The sequence below is a fragment of the Rousettus aegyptiacus genome, unplaced genomic scaffold, assembly GCF_014176215.1.
Source record: "Rousettus aegyptiacus isolate mRouAeg1 unplaced genomic scaffold, mRouAeg1.p scaffold_m13_p_3, whole genome shotgun sequence".
NCBI classification, from domain to species: Eukaryota; Metazoa; Chordata; class Mammalia; order Chiroptera; family Pteropodidae; genus Rousettus; species Rousettus aegyptiacus.
The window spans coordinates 4,756,900-4,772,756 of NW_023416306.1; the positions used below are offsets into that span (position 1 = coordinate 4,756,900).

Sequence of the window (15,857 nt, forward strand, 5' to 3'; positions counted from 1 at the left end):
GCAGCTCTGGGGGACGGCATCTTTGCCCAGGCCACGCCCAGTCCCAGAGCTGGGAGGGGGCATCGCAGCAAAACGTGCCATTGGGAGGCCCCCCTCTTTCCCTTGACCTCTTGACCCAGAGTCTCCTAGTTTAACCCACTGATGATGCTCACCGCTGACAGCACCGGTGGGTCGGAGGCCGCCTTCGTTTCCACGTGGAAAGTGAACATAAGGGTTGCACGAGCCTGTCATTATTACCAGGAACACGAGTCAGGGCAGACGGTGCTCATGAACGTCAGCCCAGGGGGAACCGTGGAGCCCAAAGCTCTGCTGGTAAACTGAGGGCAATCCACGTTAAAGGCCACAGGTAACAGATTCCCTCAGGTAACAGTTTGGGTAAAGCAGCAGAGATGAGGATGCAAAAGCTATTGTCCCAAACAAATACTAAAGAACACAGTTCTGGACACAAAATTGCAGTTCAGTAAGGAATTGCTTAATAGCAGTCACTTCATTTACTTAGTTAGCTTTAGGTTTCAATGTGCTCAGCAGAGCCAAGCTAGCATTTAACAGCACCGTGCTACATAAATGGTTTTAAAAATGGTATCTCTTTAAATGTCTTTGTCAACCGGCAGTTGGCAAACTTCCTGTAAAGAGCTGGAGAGCAAATGTCTCGGGACTTGTGGCCGGAGGGTCTCTGCCAGAACTACTCAACTCTGCCCCTGGGGCAAGCCACTGAGCAGACGACAGGTACAGGGGCGGGCTGTGTGCCAACAAATCTTCACTTACAGAAACAGGCGGCGGTACTTCTCCTCCCTTCCCATCAGTGGGTTTTCTATTAGGTCTGTTTATATAAAAACACCCAAATAAAAACAACTCTTGTGGCGTGAGTTGCCCAGAATGAACAGACATCTTAAACGGTCACAAGAATCTGAAATAAGCTCAACAGGCACAGGAAAGAAGAACCAGGCAGCCATTTGTGCCCATTCACAGTCGTCATGACGATGAGAGGTTCAAGACGCCTCATCCCTAACAAATGGTACTCAAAATTTTGGTCTCAGGACCCCTTCACAGTTTTAAAAATTACTAAGGCCCCCCAAGAACTTTCATTTATGTGGGTAAAATTCTATCAATATTTACCATCCTAGAAATAACAAATTTCAAAAATATTTAATAACTCATTTGAGAGTGACAAAATCCATTACGTGTAATCCAAACGATATTTGTCTTAAAAGAAAAATAACTCAAAAAATTCCACCAGAAGGGCAGGATTGTTTTCCATTTTCGTGGGTCTCTTTTCTGTCTGGCAGAAGCATTTGAAGGATGTGGGCCTTGCCGGCAACTGTGAACAGTCTTTATTCTACATTGAAACTTGACAAATGGTATGCGGGGAATCAACAAACGCTCACACTCCATCACATTAAAATCATTGGTCCACCTGGCACTTTGAATGGAGTTTTTTCCACTCATGCATGGCTGCTGTGTAACGTGAATTGCCCAGGTGAAAATATTTCACTGAGTTCTGCACATCTCCAAAATGCTGAAACTTTTAACGTAAAAAAACATATACATATTTTAAAGTCACATTTGCTAACATCACCCCTAGCTTACATCAGTCTCTTAAGAACTGGGAAGCTGTTGAGCTTGCAGTGGTGGATGTAAGCTTTCCCAAGGTAAAATTTGTGCTTTCAAGTGAAAATTAGATCACTGGCAAGCTAGTTGTTTCCCTGAAGTGAACGTTTACTTTATTCATTTTCAAGACAGTGTTGGCCCAAACTCTGGTCTAAGCAACCGCGGTCTTAGCCATCCACCATCTTTCTCTCAAGTATACGACGCGTCATCCCAAGAGCAAAGTGGCGCGTCCGCTCCGGCTCGAACAGCTGCACGTGCGTTTTCAAGGCGGCGGGCGCGCGGACCGCCCGTCCAGCACACAGAACACTGACGGGCAGTGCATTCGAGGCCTGAGGTTCAGTGACGCGAACGGTTTTTACGATTTCATCAAGGTGCCGCTCTCAAGTGAAACGAGCCTTTCTCACCCCCCGCAAGCAGGTGGCAACAAAGAGTGCAATGACCACGGGCAGTTTGCTGCCGCCGCCCCGAATCGTGCCAAGGCGCCCGCTGTCCTACCCGCCTCTGCTCACTGTGACAACAGTGTGGACCCTGAGGGCCCTGCTGAGAGCCGCCGCCTTGGTGAACACTCCTCCCGGCCTCGGCCACTCTCAGAACTCGGCGGCGGCCCAGAACGCACCCGCTGCGCCACGAACCAGCCAGTCACCATGGCTGACAGGCTGCTGAGGCTCACGAGAAAGCTAAGATTCCTTAGAAAGCTTCCTCTGAATTTTTACTCACAAACACAAGGAGGAAAATAAAGGATAACCGGAGCAGAGACTGTGGATTAAATACATGGCATATCTTGTCCCCAAGAGAGCTTTCTAACTAATGCCCCCGGGCGAAGGGACACACACGGGGGAGTCCGTCGGGGCGGGCGGGACACAGCGTGGCAGAGTTGGGCGGGTGCGCCTGTGCGAGACTCCATCACGCTTCCTCCCTGGGGACGCAGCACAGCAGTGCCTCTAAATGACAGGACCTGAGTGAGGCCACTGTGTGGCAAAAGAGACAGAGACACGGCTTACGGACGGTGGGCAGCTTCGTCATTAACGTTTCCCTCGGGTTCAGGCAAAAGGAATCCAGGGACCAAGAAGTAAACAAAACCCAAACACACCCCCCGAAAGCCAGATGGCACCCCAAATGCGGGGAGGACGCCTACCCACAGCATCTCCCCACCCACAGTCAGCCAGCCTGAACTGCGTGACGCTGAGTCTCAAGCCCGAGTCACTGTCAAGGTCACGCAATGAGTCGGTGGAAGAACGAGCCTAAGAACAGGAACCAGAGTCAGGCTGCGGGCAGCAAAACGCTTCCGAACCCGGGGGACGCCGCTGCCGCGGCCTTCGCTCTGCCAGCGCCTCCAGCACGGGCCAAGTCCCAGGAAGGGGGACTGCAGGGCACAGGGGGCCGGCCACTCTGCAGTCCCGCCTGAGGCTGCGTCCCAGAACTGCGGGGGGGGGGAGGGGGTCTCTGCGCCTCCGAGGTCTCTGCAGGCCAGACTCAGCCCTGGAAACAGGCTGCTCTGACTCTGCAGGTGCCACCCGCATGACCATGTTTCAAAGCAAGGAGTGAAATGTTCATTTGCGAATTAGCTCGGAAGCATCCCGCAGCATACATCAGTTCAGTGAAGGACATGAACCATGGAGACACCTCTATTCTGATCTGCTCTGTCCCCCTTGCACAGGGCCTGTGATACGGGTCGATGAGAAACGGGCGCCGTCTTAACAGCATGTCATCCTGAGAATGGTGAATGGGAGCCCTTGTGTGCGCGTGACTTCCTGCTTCCACATTCACTCTCAGCTGAAGAGGTCCCATGCTGCCGCCTGGTGGAACAAATGAGAAACTGCCTCATGTGCCCCGGCGGGGGGGGGGGGGGGGGGGGTGACAAAGGCAGTGCTGTTCCGTAAAGTTTCTTTACCAAGGATGCTGGGGTGCAGTGATGACCCCCATCTTGGGCTTTACCTACTGTGCGGTCTACCCCAGGCAGGTAAGTTACTAAGTCCTCAGCTAGCGATCAACCGCTCACGGAATGAACGTTTAGCGACAGCTGCCTCCAAGCCCTCTAAAGGTCAGGTGGAGAAGGCGGAGAGACGGGACCACAGGTGAAGCAGGTGAGGAAAGACTGGAGTTCACAAAGGCGGAAGGACGAAGCCGAGAGGGAAAGTACCGATCAGACTTCACCAGAAAACACTGCCCTTGGGATTCTCAGACATTTTCGGCCAGTCAGAAAAACGGATCCAGAAATACTGAAGTATATAAAGATAAAACAGTAAAATCCCTCATTTTAATATATTAAAATTCGAGGAAGATCTAATAAGTTACAAAAAAATAACAAAAGCATCTTATAACATGTATAGAAAAGCAAAAAAGATTTGAATATCCCCAAATAATGATTATTTCCAAAAGGTGAGTTTTTATTTTTCTACGTTGGATTTTTCTGTTTGTGGCAGGGTGCTTTATTAAAATTCTGATTTCTTTTATTTTTTGCAATTTTCCTTTATGCCCTTCCAGAAGGCGGGATGGCTCCCTGGCTCAGAGGAAGGCTATTGAGCCAGGCTAAGAGATTTCTGCAGACATTGTCCTGGTTTAAACTCACTGAAAAGAATCTCTGTCCCAGAGGGCATTCCAGAGGGAGCAGGGAATCCAGTGCCTTTGAAGGAAAAGAGGAAAAAACAAACAAACAAAAACAAAAAAGAGCTACTTCCCAGGGCCAGACAGAAAACAAGAAACGCCACACTCTGCGAGTGGGGTCTGAGGCTACTCGAGAAGGACTCAGGAAGGACTCAGCACGTCTGGGCTCCCGGCCTGAGCAGGACCCTCACACACCAGGCCGCCCCGAGCAAGAGCGCTACACACGGGAGCAATAGGGGTCTCCACAGGAACTACTGTGGTCCAAACCAGGGATGCCCCCGAATACCGTGCTCTAAGAACCCCGAGATCTTGCTTGACACTGGTGTGAAGACTTGAGGTCAAGTTCAATTTACTTTAAAGACAATGATGTGGCATTTTCTGCAGAGCAAGTGGGAAATAAGATTCGGCCTAACGCCCGCTTTCCAGATTTTCTCAAATGAATCGTTACTTTTATAATCAGAAGACAGGTCAGCAACAGAACTTACAGTAACAACAAATGAATACTCTGCCTTAAAGAACATGTCTACCTGCACTGAGCGTGATTTCACGGATCCAGAGGATGCTCCGACCTTGACCTGTGGTCTAAACCCCTCATGCCAGGGCAGCCTGCAGTCGTGAGCACCATTCCAGTGAGCCCAGAAGCTCACACGACATTTTCTTTGTGGCTTCTTCTCTTAGGAGGCATGGTTGGAAAATCGAGGGCCACAAAAGAGTTTTAATGGCATAACCACTTGAAAATTAGACAGTTTCAAAGGTTCTTTCTGGCATCGGACTCACTTTAAATTAATGCCGACACATCTATTTTGAAAGCGTGCTAAATCAGCAGGAAGGGATGCTTTGCACGCAGCCATCCCCGTTCCATAATACCTCCTGTTCTCACAGTGAGGTGTCATCTGGTCCTTCCAACACAGATTTTCTCTTCCTGACTCAGTTCTGAGAAGGCGAAAATCACGCTCTCGATGGAAACGAAATGAATCATCTTGGTGAGCAGCAATCGCCCCAAGCCTCCTTACTCGGCTGTTCTCTGTAACATTCGCCGCCTGCCTCTCCACCAAATGACCCCTGGTGGCCCTTACAAAGCTCCCAGGGAGCCCCCGGCAGCCCCCAGGAAGACTGCACCTGAGATCCATCCTGCCCGCTCCCCCTCTCAGCGGTGCCCAGGCTGTGGCTTCAGGAAAGGCTGAGCAGCACGCAGAGGGCCCAAGGGGACTTGCCTTTTCCATCTGTTGCTGATGCTTCTTGTAAATGCCTGATTGACCTAAAAATAAACATTGGGAGAACAAAAGGTTAGCTAATAAATTTGCATTCCTTTTTAATTGCAGGGCTAGCTAGTAACTTGAGGCCTTGAACTCTTTAATTACAAACTTGAAGGGTTGGATGAGAGGATTCTGGAGACTCTCCCTAACCGCGGGAACCCTGGTGACTCTTTGGCCTGGACCGCACTCAAGCCTGAGTGAGAGGTGCCCTCTGCTGGCCGAAAAAAGTCTGGCAGGGGTCTGGGCTTGAGAAAACAACAAAACCCAATCATTCAACGCCCCTGATCTCCTCTCTATTACCACAACCACCACCCCCAACCCAGAGCCAACGCGAAGACAACAGAGCACTGGCTACCTGGAGAGAATGGACCCCATAAGGTCCCAGGCTGACTTCCAAAGCCTGGGTCTAGGAGCTGTGAGCCCATGGCTTCCTGCAAAGTCTCTCACTGACTACAAGTTTATAACTTGGATGAAAATGCTGGCTCCGGGGAATCTTTTCTCTAGCTGAGATGTGCTGGTAACTAACGACCGTGCTCGCAGTCCAGGTGGGAGAATGCTACGGTTACCAAAGCTGCTGCAGAGCAGAGTTCTAGGGAGCACGCAAAGGTGCGGGGTGGGGGGGGGGCAGATCCGGGCGGAGTCCGACACGCCCACCAGTGCATGGCTGGACAGAAACCTCACTAGTATTTGATTTTTTTTCATTTTATGGTAATTTTCCAAAAATTTAAAGAATCTTGCCATTTGGCACCCGCTTGTTAGTGCTGTAACTGACAAGCGGCAGGAAGTGGCCACTCGTGGGTCTCTAGCACACCGGGGTCGCCCCGGCCCTCTCTGTGCCTTCTCTTCTGCTGAGTGGCCACGGCAAGCGCAGGGTCTCAGGGTCTCACTCGGCTCCCTAACGAGAAGGTGCTTTCCCTGCGGACACAGCGCGGGCCGCCCGGTTACGGACGCCGAGTCGGCTCTGCCGGGGCAGGACGCGAGGACCCTGCGCAGGGGACACCTCATCCGTGCGCTCTCCTCTCTGCTGGACTGCCATGTGTACACGGGCGGGCGACGTCCAGGGGAATCAGGCTTAAGTGGCTGAATGAGGACAACGCTCCACGCCACGTTCTGAACAGTGAGAGTGACTGACCTGGTAAACCTCAGGGTCCTAAAAAATATCAACTCGCTGCACGAAGCACTGCGATGTAGAGCCCCTCACTTCCGACAGAAAGCAGGTAAACATGCACTTTGTAAAAACTTTTATTCTGAAAGAATGAACTGCTTTCGAGCAGCCCCGGGGAGGGCGAGTGCCTCGTTCCGCCAGCCGTTCTCCCTCCGCGCTCCCCCCGCCCCCCGAAGCCTGAGTTCCCTCCGCCTGGCACGAGGCTGAATGAGGGCACCTTCTCTCCGCGACGCTGACTCGGCACTGACACTCTCTGCGCGCGATGAAGGCACGACACACGCACCGAAGCCTGCCGTCGCGGGGGACAAAGCGGCCATTCTGAACCCCTCGGTTTATGCGCGGACGACTGCCACTAGCTTTACGTTCCCGTACATCCTTGTTTTCCATCCAGCTTGGCGAGAACGGCCTATTGATGAGATTTCTTCCGTGCCGTTCCCTCCACATTCATGCTGTTTTATGTTGCTAGTAAATTCTCAGTTCCAGACTCTTCTCTATTCTCTGAACTGTACTAAACGCCAGCCATGGTGCCGGACCCGCCCTGTCGGACGCCACTGTGACCTGATAAAAACACACGCTCCGGGGTCCTGCCCCGAGACCCAGAAAGCTGTACTTGTGGCACAGACGCCCACGTGATGTGGACCGGTTTGAGAACGGCTGGCTCGGCTGCCCGCGGGGACAGCCTGGCGGCGCACGCGTGGCCCCCCCCCCGCGGGTACTCACCACACCACGGGGAAGAGGATGGCTCCGCAGCACAGTAGGTCAATCAGAAACAGAGAATCCTTCCACAGGCTATACTCGGTTGTCCCCTCCTCCGTGGACTCTATGATGATGTAGGCCACATTTGCCAGGACCTACAGGACACGAGAAGCAACTGAGGTCCCAGAGCGCGGGTGGACGCTCACGACAGCAGCCCCAATGCGGGGGGGGGGGCACTTGAGCCTGTGGCCCCCTACCCGCGGCCGTCCTCTGTGCCCTCCTCCTGAGCTTGTGATGGCTGAGGCCAACAGAGGAAGGTGGAGCGATGCCGTGAGATTTCCGAGGCAAGCCACACCAAGGCCCGGCTTCTGCCTGCCTCTGCCTTGAGACACAGCTCTGCAGCGCTGAGCCTTCCGGTAAGAAGTCCGGCTGCCTGAAGCTGCCATGATGGAGAGAGCCGGCAGAGAGAGTGACAGGTGCCTGAGAGCCTCGCTGTCCCCGCCCTATCTGATCAAACCCTGCCAGCCTAGCAGGAGGCAAGAGAAGGCTTCCCAAGGACCCCCGGCCCAGCCACTGTCTGGCTGCAACTGCAGCAGACACCGAGTCAGACAGACACGGTTAAGACACTCCCCAGCTCCTGACCCACAGAAAATGTGAGAATAAATGCTGCTGTCTTAAGTCACTAAGTTGTACAACATCAGATGACCTGGCCACTTTGCTTTGCTTTTTTAGGACTCAGCAGATCACTCAGGTGCCGAACAGGTGGCATTTCACATCCGTTTTGCCACGACACCCAGATTCCTCAGGCCCAAGTTCTCCCCGTGCAGGTACCTCTGCTTCTCAGCGCCAGATAATGTCGCCAGAGGCCAGAGCGGCAAGGACAGCCGACAGCAGCCCCCGGCCGAGAAGCCATGCCAGCCTCCCAGCGACAGCTCCCGCGGGTCCTCTCTATGCTGCACACCACCCAGGTCCTCCCACGGGGGTCGTCGGCTTCCATCTCCAAAGTCACAGCTCTGCCTCGTGCCTTCGGCCCCACCACTAAAGTGTTACGGGGAGCCCTCCGCTGGCCCTCGGACACGGTGACATTTAAAGCTGTGACGCTCCTCCACATCAGGGACGGTCTCTGAGACGCCCTTTGGAGCAGCCACTGGTGTGGAGAAGGTCGTGGTCCCAAACCCCCCGGGCGGACTTGTCCCGTGCAGGCGCCTCGGCCCCCTCCACTGGGCTGTCCTGGGAAGTCCGCGTGGGCTTCCTCCTGCCGTCTGGGACTTCTCAGGGAAATCACGGAGTTAAGGGTGGAAAATTTTCAAATGCCAACTTCTGCTTCTATAATCTGCTTGCTAGTTTAATGTTAAACAGGGTGGAGCTCTAGGAGATATCCTGTGCAAAGATATGCTAATGGCCAACTTCTGCTTCTGTAAACCTGCTTGCTTGTTTGATGTGGTTTTAGGCTTTATAAGCTGCCTCCTCTGGAAGCTCAGGGCTGACCTCTTCTAACCCTGCCTGGTAGAGTCAGTCGGGCCCGCTAATAAAGGCTCAAAATTCATCTCAGTTGGCTCCCTGGGTCTTAGATTGGATTGCACCACCACACGGCAGAAGCCACACTTAAGTTAAAATCAGCGCAAACACTGTTCTGAAACGCTCCTCCGACACCGGCTTCTGGGTCTCCCAGAAGCCCAGTGGACCCTGCACGTCGCCTCTGGCTCGAGCTCAGCAGACGAAGTGGGACCCTGCGGCTTCCACAGCCCACACTCTGATTTGCTTGTCCTCAGTTCGCACTCCTGAAGCACGGGACACGGTTCCCAGAAGCACCGGTGCCGAACGACCAGCAACGACGTCCTGAAACTCCATTCTGCGCGTCCCTCACCTCATCCCAAAACGTGCGGGGCTCCCGTGGCCAACGGAAGTGGTTTCAACTTTTCAGGCTGATGGCCAAGGCCTTCCCAGACTAGTTTCTAGGTTTGAATACATGTAGTTTCTTTACATTGAATTTTTTATTTTATTTATTTTTTCTTTTCCTGTCTTTAATCCCCCCACCACCACCCATTTCTACCCCTGACCTATGGACGGTGCCATCTCCCCTTAAGAACTGGATCTCTGAAGGCGGGGCGTCTCCTCCCATACACTCTGCACACCCAGGGCCTGGCGCACCCAGGGCCTGGCGCACCCAGGGTACGGTCCGTAGCTCCACCTGGGGTGCGAACCCAGGACCTTCTGGGTATGAAGCAAACGTGTTAACCACTACACTACGTAGCTACCCCTATACTGAATTTTTTAAATGTCCTTGTTTCCTCTGAGTGACTTGCCATATCACCCTGCGTTTTGCTCCTTCAGGGCAGCAAAAGAGGGGATGCTGGGAAGACTGCCCATCACATCATGGTTCGGGTGGGGGAGGAAGGCTCACGCCGGAGGGGATGGCGACAGCTTCTCAGGGAGAGGGGAACAGGGAGCAGTGAGCAAAGTGGGAAGAGGGCCAGGCCCATCACTGACAGCTCTAGACCTCGGCAGGCTGTAGCACCTAACTGGCCAGCAAGGTGGCCCTGGTGGCCCAATGGCCAAGACCTGTACAGCTCCTTGGCATCGACATTCACTGGTCAGTACTATCACACGTTTCTGCTGCCACTCTCGCCTCTGTCACATTTCCTTCCTCACACTTCTAGGCGAGGCCCATCCACACATAAAGCCTCCTGGATCATTCCGATTTGGCTGGTTAGCATTCCCTTGGAAACCGACAGCAACTGGTCTGCACCATTCACTGGTGCTGACACGTACCCCTTGTCAGCGAATGTGAGGGCAGCTTTGCTGCAAACAGTGCCACATCTCCAATCACCAGAGCAGAGCGGGCCGATTCGGGTGCCCAGGGAGTTGTCCCCTTCCTCCCCTCACCTGCCACCTTTACACCAGGCCCCCAAATGAGCTTGGTTGATGAGGACAACTTCGTCGACCTCTGGTCGACTGGAGCAGAGTCACTGTGCATCCCTGCCGGGACCTCTCTGTTTGTCACAAATCCTTTATGCCCAGATTGCACACCCTTTATACTGTTTATTATGAGACAAAGTTTCCCCGCCAAAGGGCTCACAACCCTCAAAGGCGGGCCTCACCCAGGAAGGCTGTAACAAATATTTGCCCCTGAGGCCTACTTCACATTCTGCCTCGTGGAAACTCAGTTGTCATTCGCAGTTTTAAAATAATTTGTTAACAAAATCGCTAGGTACTTGAGCCTCTTTGCTAAGAGGGCCATTTTGTTACAAGGCAAAAGGGCAGAAAGGGAGGCGGTGTGTCCCCCCAGCCTTCCCACAGCTCTCGATTTGAGTGTACATGTGCTGGTTTAAAGGTGACGATGGTCCAGCACCCCTAGAGCAGTGACGTGAGGTCTAGGTCAGAATTCAGAAACAGAATCCCCGATGGCAGAGGCTGGGGTCTGGGTGAGCCGACCCCCTCTTCCCAGAGAGACCTGGGGCTGAACCCTGCTGCGCGCCAAGACAGAACTAGAACAGGTGGGGTTAGTGTCGCCTACCTGGAGCGGGATGACAATCATGAAGATCTTTTTGTCTTTATCAGAAAGGATGTGCTTGATGAAAGCCCAGCCGGTGCCAATGAGTGCGATGGTGATGAACAGCAGCGCCCCCTTCAAACTAAAACAGAAAACATTTCACCGACGCAAGTGGGTCTCTTCGGACTCTCTGCGGGTTAGATCCCACAGCTCATTCTATGATCTCACATGCCGCTTGCGAAAGACAAGTGGCGAAATTCAGGAAATTCATCTCGAGTGAGCAACGCTTCTTTCCAGGCACACAAATAGGTTGCTATGCACTCCACTACCTGAGCAGCCGATCCCCACAGCGAGGCCACCCCTCCCCAGGGGCACGCGAACCACCCTAAGCTCTCAGGTCTGGACAGCCGCCTGAACACCACATGCCTCTGGCATGGCAGGAACCCAGAGTGACTGCCACGGGGGGGCGGGGCTGGTCCTACCAGGGCTTCCCCAACCTCTCGTATGTGACTTTGTGTATGAGCACGTCATGTGTCACCCGGCATACTTACAGGTGAGTGATGTAGTACACGACGGCCCACCCCTCGATCGGAAAGCCCTGGGAGGAGATGTAGTGGTAGTCGATCTGCAATCAAACAAGTATGTCTCAGAGAGGTCGGCGGCCAGACTACGCTGGGGCGCGTGCGGTGCGACAGGAAGTGCCACCCGAGGACCTCGGGGTGGGGGGGCTGCCCCGCCCCACTCCCTGGTAACTCACTTGTCAATTCATAATTAAGCACGTGAGTGTGCTGACGTCAGCTAGCTTGAGAGCCATGACACGAGTTTCAACGTCACTAACACCCAGCCCGGGTTCCTCTCCTGGGCAGGTGATTCACCCTGGCCAATGGCAACCTAGTCTTTTCTCTAAAATCTCCCAGGTCTGAATGCCAGTTTCCCAACAAAGAACTCTGTCGTTCATATCCCGGCTGCTTACATAGGTCAATAAGTCACTCGCTTCATAAGAAAATCTACGTGGAATCACCCAGCGTAGAACATTGTTTTCTTTAAAAAAAAAAAAAAAAAAATCTGTAAATTCAGAGTCTTTTGAAGCTACCAACTAATTTTAATTAAAGGGGCAAGTTTCAGGAGTACCCCCAAATCCTTCCTGGCAGAACTCGTGAAGGTGACAGAAATGTCTTCAGACGTCTTTCACTCTATCACTAATGGCCATCTAGATGCAAAGCGGCTCAGGAATCCACTCACTCATTATCTACACGGTGCGGTGCCAGAAAACATCTTTAACTCAGGTGTAAATAAGAAACCACCCAAAGAACTGTCATTTCTTGAGACTGTAACTGGATCTACTACAGTTTCTGACAGCCTTAAGTGCAGCAGGGGACCGTCATCACCTGTGAGGTGCCTCACAGGCCTTCAAACTGGGGACGCTGTGACCTCACCCCCACATGCAGGCTCTTTCGGTTTGTGTCAGTACTAAATACCCAAAACTCTAGTCAGTTTTATGCCTCGATCTGCGGAGTGTCAAAATTATCTCTCGAACAAGCATGCGAACACTAAATTTCCAATCAATGGGGACATGAGGGAATATCTGGAAAAACTATGGGAGTCATGGAAACGTTTAGCAAGTGGCACTCTAATCCTGAGAAATGACAAAAAACAAACCAACAAAAAACAAAGAAACAGAAACCAACTAGTGTTCTAGGAAAACTATGGGTCTGTGGCCAAGATCAGAGACCTTCGTCTGGTGGCAGGGAGGTGCTGATCTACTCCCAGGACAGGCCCCCCAGAATGAAGGAAGCTTCGAGACAAAGGTATTCTTCCATCTTTGTTTCCCACTGCTCTACCCACGTCCTTCTAACTGACTTTTCCTGCTCATATAGGAGGTGCTGCACATCATGTCAGAAATGACTCAAAAATATTAATACGTACTGCGTGGAACACCAAAGAGAGAGACTTGGTGAAAGGAAGGGCCGCCATCAACCAGTGAATTTTAAATGCCTCATTCCTATAAGAACAGAGAGAAAAGAATGAAAAGCAGGCTTCGTTCTCCCAAAGGCCTGTGGAAGCTCCAGGCGTCGGACCCACGTATAAGGAGGCAGTAAATATAACCTAAGCCAATCACAAACATGAACCCTTCTACGCAAGCAGTTTCTGCGAGCGGAAAAGGCCTCGACCGGAGCACTGGAGTCACCGCCAACGTGTGAGTCCGTGTCGTGAGTGGAGACGAGAGTTATGCACTGAAGCCACACGGGACGGACTCTGAGTCCCGGTGAGCTGGAAATCTACACAGGTTGGTGACTTCTCCCCCAGAAGCCACCTGGATGGAAAGGCCACAGAGACGTGGGGGGGATGGATCCCCAGGAGAGGAGGAGGAGGCTGGGCACAATGGAGGGGGCGTCTGCAGTGTGCGGAGCCAGGCAGCATGGATGCTCATGCCCTTATCTCCCTTCCTGGCTGGAACCCGCCACACACGCCAGGCCACGCCCACGGCCACCGCCACGCCCACACAGGAACTTTGTTCGGCCGGGCATTACATTAATTATATTCCTCCGCACTTGTGCACCTCACCCTCGGAAGTAACCTAATAGAACACACAGGCTGTTTGGGAGAAAAACTTAAAACTCTATTCAATAAAGTATGTACGCAAAGACTTGAGTGAGAGCCACAAAGAACACTCACACGCTCAGATATCAAGACACTCAGCAACGCGGCAGCAGTGACAAATGTGGGAGGGTGTCGCATCAGACGAATAAACAGAACAGACAGACTGCGTGAATGAGAACAGGCTCTGTGGAGAGTGTGCTTTCGATAAATTAAAAATACACGCATCAATTAACATCAATGATTAATCTGTAAGACGGCGCGCATTTGACCACGTTTGAGCGGCTGGGGAAGGGGTGAGAGGGGTAGGAAATGAGGGGCGGGCAGGGAGCGGGCCCTGCTCGCAGATAAGGAGGGCGTGCCGCACGCTGACGCACACCCGGCTTCCTCCCTGGTCGGTTCCTGGCCCGGGGCCCACGGACTTGAAACCAGAAAGGAAGGCCAGAGTCATGTCACTCCTGAACAGCAAGGTTTCGCACACCCGCCAGCAACCGCACGGTCCTCTTAAAACAGCGCTGCCTGGGCAGTGACGAGATGGGAAGAACACGGGCTCCCAAGCCACCGAACCACCCCCGACAGCGCTTCTCCCCTGCTGACCATGCTCTCCACACCTCGGCAAGCTCTTCTGAACACGTGGCAGCTCCCGTCTCAAGGAGCTGCTGGAGGCTCAGCAGAATCACAGGCGCCTGGCTGAGCAGAGGGCTGGCGCTCGCGCACTGTCGGCTGCCTGTGCCCTTTCCCTCTCCCCACTCTCCAGGGCCCACAGCTGAAGTGACAGAGTTCAGGGGTGCCACACGTGTGTGACAAGGGGAGCTGGGCTCCAGTGGCAGCTCTGTCAGCTGACCCGAACCGTGGCTCTCACCCCCTCCCCACCAAGGCCTCGCTGAAACGGGGCACAGACCCCCCCCCCCCGGTCCCTCCCAGCTGCGAGCAGCTGCGAGCTGGCAGCCCGGGTGTCACATCCTTCACGTGACTCCGATTTCCAACCCAACGCCACTGGCTGGAGAACTCCCGGAAACAGGGGCATGGGGTGATGGGCGGAATCACACATTTCTGCGAGCCTATCAGACTCCAACAAGAAGCTTAAAACACGCTGTACGAAGTAGCTCAGCTCATTTAACCAGCTGTAAAATTGCTGCATTTTCTATAAGGGAACCAGTGACAGTGTTGTATCACTAAACAAAGGGAAATTAAAATACCACTGAAGGCCTGGTTAGGAAACTATTCTGTATATACCTCCTATTTGCATAGCGTCCTGATGCGCCCAACAAATCATTTTGGGGCAAATCGCATAACTCTGAAGACCTATGGCTCTGAAGAGGAAGCCAGGGCAAGTATTACTTCGCAGTCTTGCAGCTGAGGGAAAAGGGGCTCAGGGCGTGAGGCACACGACTCCGGGAACGGTCAGCGGCCGCGCCTGTGAGCAGGCCTCTGTCTCCTGCTCTTACTTCTCTAATAAAGGCAAAAGCAAATCCTTCTTTATACAAAACTCTTTTATGCTTGAATTTGTAGAATCCGTTTTTTCCTCATTAATTGCTCCCTGATCGTCTACTCCAAATGCGATTACAGGAGGCCCTTCAGAGGTGCACGAGCGCTTTCCACCGGGGGGTGTAAAGGGTCTTCCAGCAAACGTGGATCAGCCAGGGACGGCTCCGAGCTGAGCGCAGCGCCCCAGCCGAGCACATCCACGAGAAGACAGGCCTCTAGGGACAAAAGAAGTCCCAATTTTTCCCCCAGTGCTCCAGAGAAAGTAGTGTTTGTTATCTCGGGTTCTTAATTATTGTATAAATTTAAATTAATATGTATTACAATACCATATTCACATAAAACCATTTACTCAGTTTATAGACCTTATCCTGTAACAAATACTTCGTAATAGTGTTTAACTGAAAATTAGTATTTTGTTCTCAGTTTTGGGGGGAGGGAGACAGACTTAAACACTAGCTGCACATATATGCAGCTGGTCCCTCGAGAGCCAAGTACAGGAAGTTAGAGCCGCAGGGGCTTCAGAAGGCCAGAAGCCAGCAGGTGGGCTTTGAAGAGGCTTTCTCCAGTGACAAGCTTCTGAAGGTCAGTGTCTATCCCAGCCCGGCACTGAGCTCAGGCCTTGGGTACTGAACAGTACCTCGTGCTCTCACCCAGGCAGTGGTCACTGTCACTCATCTCCTCCCAAGGACAAACAGCCCGTGAATGGGACCAATGTGTTCACTCTAAGTCCTGCACCATGGTGTCTTCACTATGGAGATGCTTGGCTTACACATTTAATGTTGCTTGTGTATTAATGAACTATTTGGATTTGCCTGTTAAACAAAGCAATGGGAAGTGATGAACTATTTGGATTTGCCTTTTAAACAAAGCAATGGGAAGTGAGCAAACACCAGGGCACGCAAAGGGCTTCCACGCCGCACGCTCCCACAGTCTCTGTGTGTTTTGGGAA

The 15,857-nt window shown here is 52.7% G+C and overlaps 1 protein-coding gene across 1 annotated transcript in view; it reads right to left on the bottom strand.

Annotated features, from left to right (window-relative positions):
• The window catches only part of GPR107 (G protein-coupled receptor 107), a 61,795-nt gene that overhangs the window by 16,621 nt on the left and 29,317 nt on the right, over window positions 1-15,857 (bottom strand). Inside the window, exons 10-14 of the mRNA XM_016133830.2 lie at window positions 12,749-12,824; window positions 11,374-11,447; window positions 10,847-10,964; window positions 7,354-7,484; window positions 5,427-5,470 (exon numbers count right to left, since the gene is read on the bottom strand). Of these exons, the coding sequence (XP_015989316.1) occupies window positions 5,427-5,470; window positions 7,354-7,484; window positions 10,847-10,964; window positions 11,374-11,447; window positions 12,749-12,824 (443 nt within the window). The remainder of the gene's footprint in view (window positions 1-5,426; window positions 5,471-7,353; window positions 7,485-10,846; window positions 10,965-11,373; window positions 11,448-12,748; window positions 12,825-15,857) is intronic.